The 14,386-nt window shown below is 35.9% G+C and overlaps 1 protein-coding gene across 1 annotated transcript; it reads right to left on the reverse strand.

The window, feature by feature from the left end:
• Nucleotides 1-9,133: 9,133 nt before the first annotated feature.
• LOC139881416 (DEAD-box ATP-dependent RNA helicase 50) lies at nt 9,134-13,844 on the reverse strand. Its single transcript, XM_071865894.1, has 8 exons — nt 13,396-13,844; nt 12,303-12,673; nt 11,745-11,939; nt 10,704-10,891; nt 10,082-10,295; nt 9,811-9,942; nt 9,570-9,730; nt 9,134-9,468 (listed from the first exon to the last, which is right to left on the reverse strand). The coding sequence occupies exons 1-8, from the start codon at nt 13,790-13,792 to the stop codon at nt 9,243-9,245; spliced, it is 1,884 nt and encodes a 627-aa protein (XP_071721995.1). The 5' UTR covers nt 13,793-13,844; the 3' UTR covers nt 9,134-9,242.
• Between the last annotated feature and the right edge of the window lie 542 nt (nt 13,845-14,386).

The raw sequence follows: 14,386 nt of genomic DNA on the forward strand, positions 1-14,386 counted from the left end.
AACTCGGTAAAGCGTGGTGGGTGTTATTATTCATTATTTTTAGTGTTAGTGATGAGATAAATAATAATTTAGAATATATGTATAAGGTGGAGGGTTCGATTTGTATTTTAATGAAAGTTAGGGGTTTGGTTTGTGAAAAGTGAAAAATCAAATAGTACAGTATATGTATAAGGTGGAGGGTTCAATTTGTATTTTAATGAAAGTTAGGGGATTTGGTTTGTGAAAAGTGAAAATCAAATAGTACTATTCATAACAAATAAGACAAATTTTGTCTATTAGTAAAAAAAAAAGAATAGCACAATAGTGGTCTATGTGGGTCCTACTATTTGAGCGCAGTGTAAAACTCGGTAAAGCGTGGTGGGTGTTATTATTCATTATTTTTAGTGTTAGTGATGGGATAAATAATAATTTAAAATATATGTATAATGTGGAGGGTTCGATTTATATTTTAATGAAAGTTAGGGGTTTGGTTTGTGAAAAGTGAAAGTTCAAATAGTACAATATATGTATAAGGTGGAGGGTTCAATTTGTATTTTAATGAAAATTATGAGGTTTGATTTGTGAAAAGTGAAAAATCAAATAGTACTATTCATAACAGATAAGACAAATTTTGTCTATTAGTTATATTGGTAATATCTCTTTTTTATGAAGAAAAATCTTAGCTACTTGCACATAGAAATATCATAGGAGATAGGAGATCAAAAATTAAACTTCAACCGCGCACACTATTATATATGTTTTTTATTTTTCTTTTAAAGGCAACAATTAATTAATTATATTAAAATCAAACACAAAGTTACAGACATTCCAGTACACGAATTGATAGCTTGGGCTGCTAAGACAGAAGCTTACAATTTACAAATAGACACGAAATAGCAGTAATTATACACAAATAGCAGCTATGCTGAGACTAACAAGAATGTTTACGGGTTAGTGCAATCAGTTGTGCCAATCGTGTTAGGAATGAAGCACGTGAGCCATAACAAGACTTGATAACCCTAGATTATCAAACATACTTACAATAAACGAAAATAATTGATGTTTATGAAGAAACTAGCAAAAGCGATAAAGACAAAAGAATTTAACGAGGTTATATGTAATTACGAATGATTACTTTAATCCTCGGCCACCAAAGAGAGTTCTTTATTCATAAAATTCGTGAATACATGTATGGGTTACAATAAGATGCTTAAATAGGCAAAACTAAACAAAGAAATAGCTTTGGGAACAAGAAAACTCGATTTTGGAAACTTCCTCGCAGACGAAGCCGCGCCGCGCCCATAGAGGGCCGCACCGCGCCTCTAAGGCAAAAACTAAAACAGTAGCTTTCTCGACTTGACCCCTTGTTCACGCTCTAGGCCGCGTCGCGCCTAGGATAGGCCGCGGCGCGCCTCCACCGGTGAACCGAATTCTTGTTTAACTCGCTTCGCACTCCAACTATCTCCCACTCGAAGAGATGTTAAACAGCATCCATCTTAACCTAACATCATCAACATCATCATAATCCCACAATAACAACTTGACCTGCTAATTATACCTCCTTTTGATACCGCCGGATTTGCACCCGAATCACGCCGCACTTCATTCAATAACCTTCGAACAAGTGAAGTCTTTCGACACCAAAAATTACCGCTGAGCTATAATACGATCTTTATGTTACTAGATTGGGAAACAAGAACCTCTCTTTGGCTATGGCACATACCTCCTTAGTTTAGGAGATAACGGGTCGTTTGAGTCCGACCCGACTCAATTAACCCCATCGCCCAAGCGATCCACCCGTACACAACATCATCCACCCGATTCAACTTTCCAACAAAGAATAAACTCGCCGGTAGATCAAACATGTTGACAACACCATCAAGGCAGCTGTGTGAGAACGCAATCACACCCTTGATCTTCCACATAACTGCCTTTGCTGTCACCATTGTAACATCGACCACATACGTGCGCACGTCTTTTGACAAACCCGATTTTCCATCCCGAGCCAACTACCACTGTACGGATGTATCATTAACCATGACTCTTAAGAAAACCTTTAGTTCATCTTCCTCGGTCGACCACAACAAAGTTGCCATTGGAGAAGATCTACCCGAAGTACCGAAAGCTCTAGTGTACCCAATTCGACTCGAATTTTCACTAGCTTCAACTCCCTTTGAGCTCATACTCAAACAAGATCCCTCAATAATTCCGGAAAGCATTAGCATGCTAGGACTTTTGACATCCACAAAATCACCTAGCCATTCCTCTTTAGGAACTTCAACCATATACATGGTTCCCCTTTTAAACCCGCGAGCAACCACATAATCTCCCTTAAACAATACCCACTTTTGATCTCCAAATAGGACATGACAATTGTCGTCATCCAATTGCCCAACCGAAATCAACCGACTCTTGAGCTTTGGAACGAACCGCACATTCCTCAAGATCCAAACATAATTCAAGTGTCTAACCACGAGATCACCAATACCCGCAATTTCAAGTATACTCCCATTCGCAACTCGAACCTTACCGGAGTATTCCTTGAAGTTCACCATCTCGTTCATGAATGGGGTAACATGATACGAGGCACCCGAATCTAAAACCCAAGATTCGTCAAGAACCTCTTTTTGGCACATCAACGCATCTTCGATCACCACAGTCGATACGCTCCCACCCGACTTAAGACTTGGGCACTTTGACTTATAGTGACCAACTTGTTGACAATTCCAACACACCACGTTCTTGCTCCTTGACGGACTTCTTGACATAGTTCTTCCCCGACTAACATTTAGAGCCGAACCCGAACTTCCATTCGAATCTTTCCTACGAATACCTTCGCTAAGAATCAAATCTCGGATTTCTTCAAAAGTTAACTTAGTAGTTCCGGTTGAACCACTAACCGCCGTAACCGTACCGGCCCAACTCTCGGGCAATGAAGATAGCAAAAACAATGCCTCAAACTCATCATCGAATTTAATATTCACCGATTTCAACTGTGTTAAAATCGAATTAAATTCGTTAACATGATCCGCCGCCGAGGAACCCTCCATCATCCTAGCATTCACCAATTGCCGAATCAAGAAAACTTTATTCAAAGCGGATGGCTTTTCATACATGTTAGATAAAGCCGCAAGCAATCCCGCCGTTGTGGTTTCACCAACGATGTTGTAAGCAACGTTCTTGGCCAGAGAAAGTCGAACAACTCCTAGGGCTTGCCTATCCAACAACTGCCACTCGCCTTGAGTTATCTCTTCCGCTTTAACACCCTTCAACGGTTGGTAAAGCTTTTTTTAATAGAGCACATCTTCAATTTGCATCTTCCAAAAGCTAAAATCATTCCCATCAAACTTATCAATCTTCACATCACTCTTTTCCGCCATTGTTCCCGTAAAACCGAACGGAAGCTCTTGATACCACTTGTTAGGAATGAAGCACGTGAGCCCTAACAAGACTTGATAACCCTAGGTTATCAAACCCACTTACAATAAACGAAAATAATTGATGTTTATGAAGAAACTAGCAAAACGATAAAGACAAGAGAATTTAACGAGGTTATATGTAATCACGAATGATTACTTTAATCCTCGGCCACCAAAGAGAGTTCTTTATTGATAAAATTCGTGGATACATGTATGGGTTACAATAAGATGCTTAAATAGGCAAAACTAAACAAAGAAATAGCTTTGGGAACAAGAAAACTCGATTTTAGAAACTTCCTAGCAGACGAAGCCGCGCCGCGTCCATAGAGGGCCGCGCCGCGTCTCTAAGGCAAAAACCAAAACAATAGCTTTCTCGACTTGACCCCTTGTTCAAGCTCTAGGCCGCGTCGCACCTAGGATAGGCCGCGACGCGCCTCCACCGGTTAACCGAATTCTTGTTTAACTCGCTTCGCACTCCAACAAATCGATATTATCTTTTTTGCACCTCTTTGATGTCTACTCGAAGCTTTTAACTTGTATATCGTTTAATGCTAGCGGAAAATTCCAACACTTGTTATTAAATATCTTATGGTTTCGATTTTTCATATGACATAGTCACACGTCCATTCCACCTCTTGCCATATTTTCCACCAAAATCTGTCATTTGTTTATTAGACTTTCCGAGAAAAATTTCACCAATGCTTAAGTTTGTTACTTCTCCTAAAGCCCACCATTCAAAGATTTTGACTCATATAGCATATACGAGTTTACATGTGATGAGTGAACGATCAACAATTTCTACATCGTTGTCACAAATAGGGCAACACACCGAGTTTAGATCAATGCCCATTTTATCCAACTCGGTCAACACGGGTATAAGTCTTTTCCTAGCTCTCCACACGAAAACTTTTACCTTTTTTGGACCTAAGTTATTGCGCATGTTTCTGAACGATTTGTACCTGCTCGCAGTAGCTTCGCATTAAGCAGGTCAGGCATAATTTTGGTATTAAACGGACCACCACCATTCAATACTACCAAGTATCCTGCTTACCAGAGTCTAAGACAACCGAGTTGATCAAATTGTTTAGCGATTCTAATTCTCCACTTGCTCTTCCTGATGGTACTCTCGACAAGCTCCAACTACCCGTGCAAAACAAACCATTGTAGCTCAATCTATCTTGAACAACAGCTTCTAAGTTGCATTCTAACTGCGCCAGTCGCTTTATTTATCTTGAAGGATAGTTTCATCCAACCACTTGTCTTTTCAAAATGATTTAGCCGCATCATCACCTATTTCTTTGACGAAAGAGCTCCTGAAAGATACACTGGAGCATCTATGCAACTTCCTGTTTTAATAATGTTAGACCAAGCCGATGTAGTAGAAGCATTATGAGATTCAATACCCGAAACAAGACCACATGAAGACCCATAAATACTGTTGATGACTTTGACCCACAAAGAGGTGGTTTCGAATTTAAACCTTCACCACCACTTGCCAATCAAAGCCAAGTTTTTACTTTTTAAAGAACCCAAGTTTAAATCGCCCCCCCCCCCCCCCCCCCCCCCCCCCCCCCCCCCCCCGGCTCAAAAATGGAAGTAATGCCTCATCTCAGTTAACCCAAGTAATTTTTGATTCATTACCCGACCCACCCCCAATAAAAGGAACGTTTTATATTCTCGAGCTTATTTAACACACATGCTGGGGTACAGAAGAGCTCAAAATAATACAACGGTAGACTATTTAACATCGAATTAACGAGAGTCACTCTCCCACCAAAAGACAACGCACGTGCTTTCTATCCCGAAAGTCTTTTCTCAAATTTATCAATCACTAGTTAAAAATTAGCTATTTTATTCATGTACGCCCCAATAGGAAGGCCAAGTTTAGTGAATGGGAACGAGCCAATATTACAACCAAATAATCTAGCCATGTCTTGAACCACATTATTATCTACACCCATACCAAAAAGATTGCTTTTATTTTAGTTAACTTTAAGTCTTGACATTAATTCAAAACATTTAAGGAGTTTCAGAAGATTTTGAATGTTGCTCACACTCCATGATCTGAAAAATCATGTCATCCGCGTATTGGCGGTGAGAAATGAGTATTTTATCAATACCAATTTCAACCCCCGAATATAGCTTACAATTCATAGCCGCCTTTATCAATGAGTTAAGCCCTTCCAGCAAGAATGAAGAGAAACGGCGATAGAGGATCACCTTGTCGCACCCCTCTTTCAAGTTTGAATTCATTCGTAGGTGAACCATTAACAAAAACCGAGATACTAGCCGAACTAACACATGAAAATATCCATTTCCGACATTTCTCACCGAAACCCAATTTCTCCATTACTTCCTCAAGAAATCCCCAACTCAAGCAATCAAATGCTTTTTCGAATCTACTTTGAAAATTAAACTTTTTATTCGCTTTTGTTTTAGGTATTCCATCGTCTCGTTTGCAATTAGAGCACCGTCAAGTTATTTATACTTTAAATTTTTAATAATAATGAAATCATTAAAAATAAATTTTCTTTGTGTAATTTGATTTTTGTTCAATTCAATTAATTAAACTTTAAAATTTAAGTATTCGAATGGATTATTTGAATAATTCAAATTCAATTACTCCGTATAAGGGAATAAAATGTCCGACCGAAGTTAATAGTCAAAGTCTCGATTGTTGACAGAATGAGGGTTGGCCATTTTATTATTAATTTCAAGATTATTTGGGCTGACTATCTGTTAGGTTGGGCCAATCGATTACAAAAGCATGACCTCCACCTTTACGTAGTCTTTTTCCTATTGTTAAGTTTATAAAGACTACATAGGTTAGGTGCATATAAGTTTTATGGATAAGAGTATTTATTTAATTTAAAGTTGTGAAATTGTTCAAAATCTTTATACTGTATATTTGAAGGACAATTTTTATAGTTGTCGTTCAACAAATTTATATATAAAAAAAGGTATTGACATATTTACTTTTTAGAACGGATCTGATATGTTTAATCACGTTTTTTTAAATGTTTATTATTGCATATGAAATTTTGAATAACTAACAGTTTTTACATACTTCGATATTATTGCAATTTCAATATGTATATATACATAAAAATGTAACAATTCCTTAACTGTGATAATTTTTATACCATAAGAAATGTAACATTTCCTTATGTGTGGATATTGTAAAATTTACCTTAAGCATGCGATAACGTATTTAATTTAATAAAATTCAAATAAGAGTCAAAATTAAAGAATCGAATAAGAAGGTAAGTCAAATTTCATTTCTTCAACATTTGTTATTAATTTTATATATTAGTTTTCTAAGATACACAAACTTATACAAAACTATTATTCCAGTAAAGATGCTGAGGAGCGAAGGGTAAACTTGGAACTTTAATATTTGTTTACTATTATTTTGGGTGATGAACATTTATTTTAAGAAATATAATACAAATATAAATAAATATAGAATTGTGTACTTATATTAACAAAACAATATTAGTTAATGTATTACAGAATTTGTCACAAAGTTGAGTAAAAAATAATTTTGTAGTGTAGTGGGGGAATTGTTGACCAAGAAGTTGAGGCTTTATTTGTAAAATTCGTCTCGTCTGTCTGAGATAACAAATCTGTTGTTGCTTTCTACTCGTATTTTTTTTGATAATTTTAATTCGTGTTTTGTCAATCATTATCACTATGTAAACCATATTTTCAAATTTGCAAAAGGTGTAATTGACAAGGTCAATAAAACTTTCCATCAGACTCGCCCGGCAAAATAAAAGATGCAAATGGGTTTGAATTGCGCTCACATTTATAAAAAGCGTTCACAAAGTGACATGTCTCATCTTATAAAATAACGGGTGCCAGTCACGCCAAAATGCATTAATCATGTGAACCATGTTGAAGTCACGGTTAGCTCTTTCATTTTTTCTAGAATACAATGTCTTATATTTTTTTAAAGATGGAAATATAAAATTTGATATATTAGGGTTGTGTTTTGTGTAGAGTTTTGTTGGGTAATTTTAGCATAGCGAGGGTTGAGGCTAAAGGGACAGTGCCGTTGCATACTGTCTAGCAGGGCCGAGGCCCCTACTTGGGATAACAGGATAGATATACATATAAATTGTATTTTCACAACAATCAACTATAATTCGAAATTCTTGTTAATCTATCAGGTCATTCATATTGTACCATGAAGTTTATCTTAGGTAACTTCATGAGAAAATCTATTGATGCTGTTTTTCATTTTTTCATTTTATATATAAATCTCTAACGGTTGTAACATGATAAAATCTATTGTCTGTGGGTACAAGTGTTTGTATCAAGCAGTTTGATCGACCAAGGATAAGATTCGAGCTATTGGCAGAGTTCTTCGGATATATGGTCATTGATCTAAGCGAAGGTCAGATGCAGGAGCGGTACTTAGTTATACCCCGGAGGGGGTGCCCGCCCCGTCCGGATTTAAAAAAAAAAAAAATTACACTAATTTTGTTTTTTTTACTAAAAAATAAGGTTTTTTTTATTATGTTTACTCACATGTCACTGATTTCGCCCCATCTGTGGTTTGACTCCAAGTTTCGCCACTGGTCAGATGTATATAACTCGGACGTGAGCTTGACTATAAATGTAAACTACCGTCCACAACAAACATATTCGTTCATCTATTTATTTTTCATTTTGAGGCAACAGTACTATAAATCATAACATTACTATTAAACCAAAAGATTGAGACAAGTTAGGATCTACTTAATTATACCAACTTACAAAACCCATTAAGGTTGAGATGATTTTATGCGTGTGTGTGTGAACATACACAGAGTATAGAACATGGAGACAGTCTACAATTGAGAGGCTGATGTTGGCCGGAGATGTGGGTCTTTCCCTTATCTAAAACGCGGTCCTTCAATAAATATCGAAAACAACAGGTCAACATTAATACGACAGTTTTATTATATTGGGTTGACTTGGTAAATCATCTTAAATCAATAAATCGTTTTCATCAAAGACTTACTCCATAGCTTTAAAAGAAAACCTTTTCTCTTTCGTTGTTACATCCCCAACGGCCGGAACAGTGACACATGCACAGTTTCAATTCGACTCTTTTTTTCTTGAATGTGAATCATTTCCTCTTTATCGAAAAGTTTAAAATGCAACATTATCAGCATACGTACTCTTTTCAATTGACTTTTCTTCAAAACTCACTGATTTGTTTTCCTTCATATGGGAACTCAACCATATATAAACATAAATTACAAAAATATATGCAAGCCTATTATATCTCATTTTTCACTTACATATACATATATTAATTTTACATATTAACGTTTGGAACATCCAAACATGTGTGTTGTACGAAGTACTAAACTCGCTTCATATCTTTAATTACGACTCTAGCACTAGAACACCTTTTTGTAAGCATGTGGTTGGGTTAGATGCATAATAGTGGCGAGTACAACGATAGTGTTTTGCATAACATAGAACGTTAGGCTAATCTTATTTTTAGAGCTTACGTGTTTATCGAGATTAAAAGGTTTCCGTAAACTCAGTTTGCTTATCTAGAAGTTCAAGTTAGTACGCGCTTAAGCCACTAGCATGTGTTTATTCCAGTATGTTTAGAAGTATAATATAATAATAGCGCCTGCAAATAACTTGTATGCTGCTATTATGTCCATAGGTAAGTTGGTAGTTTCAATTTATACTACACCAATTACGTTTTACATAACTTTCTAGTTATTACATCTCCAAATAATATGGTATTAAATGTAATTTAAATTAAATTATTATACTACTAAAACATCAAAACTTAGCTCATTGGCATATGTATAACAGACATTCTGATTCCTACAATTATATGTTTGATGGAACATCATGTAGTGGATGGCCTTTTCTATTTCTTTCGATAATTCTGCGTGCAAGAGAAACTTGCTTTCCGACAACAAATATGAACGCTCTCCCTTTCCCTCCTGCACCTCGGGCAGTTCTTCCAACACGGCGCACGTATTCACTAGGGTCACGTGGAAAGTCAAACAGCACCACCTGGTCAACTCCCGGAATATCAATCCCTCTAGACGCTCTGCATAACAGTTCAGAACCATTAAGATTTTAGTTAATGTATCATGTTTTTTAACAATTTTTAAGGACAAAAAAAAAAAAAAAAAAAAAAAAGATACTTACCTGTCAGTGCATACTAGAAACAGAGAGCTATCTTTTAACCGAGATTGACAAAACTCCTCCATATTTGCAACTCTCAAATCTTGCGCCAAAGCAGCGTGAAATGGCAACACTTTCTTATTAACTCTCGTTAATGCGTTTTCAACCTTTCTGCACGTCTCAATCTGATATTTTAACAAACACTGATGAAATGATCGTTTATACAAAACACACCACCTCTTTTCAATAAATTCTTTTAGCTTACTTTGTTGCAGAAGATGATCGTTTTGGTAGGCGGGCCTTCATCCACTATTTTCAAAAGAGCCGATTTCTTATTTACAAACGCTGTATCAGGAGTCTTCTCTATTCCATCTTCTCCACTGCAATCAACAAGTATCTGCACACACAATTTTTACCCATTTTGACCAGTTACCTTACCATCCTGACCCGCCCATTTTGATACTACTCAAATGCAGGGTTGTAGAAAGTGAACAAGGTCATTTATGTAAAGAAAGAGAAAAGAAAAGGAGATAAACCTCTTCAAGCCCGGAGCTTGTACGGTGCATGCCGGGTCCCATGACAACTTCACAATCAGGAAAATTTTCAACGAGCTTATTGTAAACTTCAACTGGTAAAGTTGCAGTAACAAAGAGATATTGGGAGGTAACGGGGGACAAATTCATTAAATTTTGCAGTGCCGGTTGAAAATCTTCATCCTTAAATAGTATGTCCACCTCATCCAACACAGCACTGAGAAACATAATAGGAAAAAAATGCTTAGAGGAAACCCGCCTATTTCAACACATACTTAATAGACTTATTTCAACCCAAACCCATTTTGTTCCGTTACCCAACCGGGCGCAAGTTGTGATCTTTGTTTATAATCTGAACAAAGATACATAATCAATGACAATACATATACATATACATATACATATAATATAAAGAAGTCTTAACCAATCAATGACAATACATATATGACTAGAAGGACGATTTTGACTTGAAAAATGCTTAGAGGAAACCCGCCTATTTCAACCCATACTTAATTGACTCTTATTTCAAACCCAAACCCATTTTGTCCCGGTACCCAAACCGGGAGCAAGTTCTAATCTTTGCTTATAATCAGAAAAAAAAAAAAGATACATAATCATTAAGTACCATTTAAGATTTGTTAACTGTAGGTAGCCTTCTTCAACCAAGTATAAGAAACGTCCAGGAGTAGCAATCAAAACATCCAACTCATTCCGAAGATTTTCGAGTTGAGTTTTCTGTTTGAATCCACCTGTCGCAATCATAGATCGGAATGGCACACCTGACTTAGACATCAGTCTGCAGTTGCGGAATACCTACAATAATTAATAGGTTAATTTTTAAATCGGAGCCAATCGAGTTCTAATCAAGGGATTAAATTACCATGTTTAATATTTCGGTTAATACTAGCCACGACAAAACAAATTATCTGAAGGTGATATAGTTGTCTATTTACCTCTTCGTTTTAAACTAATTTGAGAGACCTTTAATACTATTTAGCAAAAATCTCTCACTTCTATTCATAAAAAATGTCATCTTTGGTATTCTATCAACTAATTCCTTATATAGTCATTATCTTAAGGCCAATTCTCAATTCAACTGATTATTTGATTATGTTGTATTTATATAAAATCCTCTATTAGAAACTTGCATGTATTATATCTCTCTGACCTCTGAATATCAACAGCATAAATTAGTTGTAGTGAGTGTTGATACTTGATGATCAAGTTTGCAAAAATCGCTACTCGCGGAGTACTCAGTCTGGAGGAGGAAGTACTTAGAAACCCGGGGCTTAATCAGGGATTAACAGCATTGGACTTTTTATACAATTAAAATAAATTTCAAAATTATATGTGTAAATTTAGAAGAAAACGATAAACATAAGCATTAACTTTAACATATTGTCAAGAAACATAAGCATAATCGTTCATTTGCTCAAAAACTCTAAAATTCAAGTTTAAATTCATATTAAAATGTTGTCCAACTATGAGTTTGACCGACTTAATCCGACTTTGACCAACAAATCTGATTTTGACCCATTAACCGATTGATTAAACGGATTTCGGGAAATCGGATTGGCATGTTCTTATAAAAAGAGTAATCGGGGATTTTTACAACATAGTTGATGACATATGGAAAGGTATAGGTAACAGAAATCTACGATCGAACCTGAGAAGCCAACTCAGCAGTAGGTACTAATATAACGACTCGAGGACTCTGAGGTAAGGATTTAGCAAGTCCTTGAAGTTCATCTTGTTTAATACTTTGGATCACTGGTAAAAGATAAGCCAAAGTTTTCCCAGAACCACTCTGATCAGCTATGATGCAGCTCCTTCCTTTAATAACATGTGAGAATGACATAGCCTGCATTAAAAATAAAAAATATATATAACGTCATACACACAACAAAAAGGTCTAAAAATCAAACTAGATAAAAAAATTCAGCTAGAGGTGGCAATTTTAACCCAACAACTTCAGAATGGGTCAATTCAGCTAAGTTTTTCTCTAACAGGAAGAACTAACATTACTATTACTATCATAAAGATTTAAGATAATATATCATTAGTAAATATGTATTACAAACGTATAATATATATGGAGCAGAAATTTCTTCAAAAAGAAAGTGGCTCTGATCAACTAGTTTCGACCCACACCTAAAAATTCACCTATTATTAAGTGAACCCAACATGCCCATTTGCCACCTCTAAGAACCATGCAAGTCAGTACCTGTATATGTGAAGGGTATGCAAGAAGTTGACTGTTTAAAAACTGTAACATGTAATCAGCACAGCCCACATCTTTAAACGATTTTCTGCTAAAAAAATCACCACCAACGTCCGATTTCCGTAGTTTACTTAGAACATTATTCAATACACCTCCAACTCTGGCCCTACTTCCTGAACCGTTTCTATCTATCTCTTCAACCTCAACTCTTCGACCATCTTTTACAACATTTAATCTATCTTTTACTGAACCAATAGGTCCACTATGTGAGTTGCCATCTTTTTCGTCCTTTTCTGAAGACGATACCCTGGCAAGATCCCTTACCCTACCAGCTCTCAATCGTTCAAAACTTCGAGATACTCCTTTTCTATTAGCTGCATTATATGTAACTCTTTAGGGAAACATACAAGTATACAATTCATGCGAACATTAATAGAGCAGATGCGGGTGATTCGAAGCAAGTTGTTACATTAACAATAAGATGCATTTGTCAAGTACTTCAACTTCAAAATATGGAATTAGATATACAGATAATTAGTTGTTCAAAACTATGGATAGTTAAGTAATTTTTTTTTCCGAACGACGATATCGGCATCACCCACAGGGGACTTAACCACATTCGCGATTATATGTCACCCACACACACATTAGGAGGAAACCTAATTCACGACAATGTTGGCAGTATCATCGAAGGTTGGGAAAAAACCCTCAAGACCTTTCCAATTCGCATTGATGTTGGCAGTACCATCAAAGGTTGAAAACTCCATCTTGGAGTGGGAATCGAACCTGGGTTGGCAGTACCCCAAGTTGAACCCCCACCCCATACCACTCAAGCCAAGACTTCGGTGGTGGATAGTTAAGTAATTTTACATTTTCTCCATAATCAACTTTTTCACAGTAACTCCTAAATTGATTATTGTAATTTCACACCGCAATAATAAGTTAGACACAAATTGAAACAACCCCTATGTTGGAGACTAACTAGATTATCTTTAGATCACTACAATAAATGGCCTTATATAGAATTATGAATCTTTTGCCTAAAGAATGGAATAGGGTATATACAATAATATTATTACAGTTATATGAACAGAACCTGCAGGTGTGGTAGTTGCAGTAACTGTATTATTGCTGCGTGTGACGTCATCTTCATTGTCAATTTTAGAAGAAGGTTTCCATTGAAGAACATCTTTAGAAGGAATAGGGGTTTGATCATCATCATCAGCATCACCCCAAACTATATATTTATCACCAGTTTCCTCATCTACAAGTTCATACGCTCCTGGGGTATCTAATGACCTTTTCGTGTACCCAACGGCTACAATCCCTCTTCTTCTACATCTAATTGTTGTAATTAATGATGATTTCACATGATATTCATTGGAAATACATGAACAGCAGGTTTTGTTGAAAGAAGGAGGGGATGAATTTGATTGAAAGGTGGTGAATTTTAAATTTATCGGTAATGTCGCCGGTGATGATTTCAGAAGCATTGCTTTAACGGGGAGAATGAGATAATGAACGCCCAATTTAATTTGAAACCCCAACACTACAGAATGCAGGCTTTGATAGGATAACGTTGTTAACTCATCTTTTTTCTTGGATAAATTACATCTTCCGTCCCTGAATATTTCTCAAAAATCATTAATCTAGAAGGTGTTATAATTCAGTAGCCTTATAACTACCTTTAGTGGTTTGATTCTTGATGTTATAATTCAGTAGGCTTATAACTACCTTTAGTGATTTGATTCTTGATTAAGAATACTAATAATGAAGTGTAAGAACAAAGATGATAATGGAGAGAAAGAAAGAAACACTTTGTAAGTGTGAGAAATGGTGCAAGTTTAATGCTTGCATTCATGGCTATTTATAGCAAAAATATCACAAGTTTAGGTAATACAATAATATTACTTTTGTGTATCAATAATTGACTATCCATATATATATATATATATATATATATATATATATATTATAACACTCCCCCTTGGATAGCAATTTTGTTTGTTGAAGATCAACTGTAAGTTACTGCCTCGTTAAAAACCTTGCTAAAGAAAACCCAGTGGGAAAAACTTTAGCTAAGGGAA

Source organism: Rutidosis leptorrhynchoides, chromosome 1 (genome assembly GCF_046630445.1).
Source record: "Rutidosis leptorrhynchoides isolate AG116_Rl617_1_P2 chromosome 1, CSIRO_AGI_Rlap_v1, whole genome shotgun sequence".
NCBI lineage: Eukaryota > Viridiplantae > Streptophyta > Magnoliopsida > Asterales > Asteraceae > Rutidosis > Rutidosis leptorrhynchoides.

Coding starts and splice junctions, on each gene's coding strand:
- LOC139881416 (XM_071865894.1), bottom strand. CDS start 13,792: ATGCTTCTGAAATCATCACCGGCGACATTACCGATAAATTTAAAATTC. Junction 12,674..13,395: donor TGCAACTACCACACCTGCAG/GTTCTGTTCATA, acceptor CATATAATGCAG/CTAATAGAAAAGGAGTATCT. Junction 11,940..12,302: donor CATACCCTTCACATATACAG/GTACTGACTTGC, acceptor TTTTTAATGCAG/GCTATGTCATTCTCACATGT.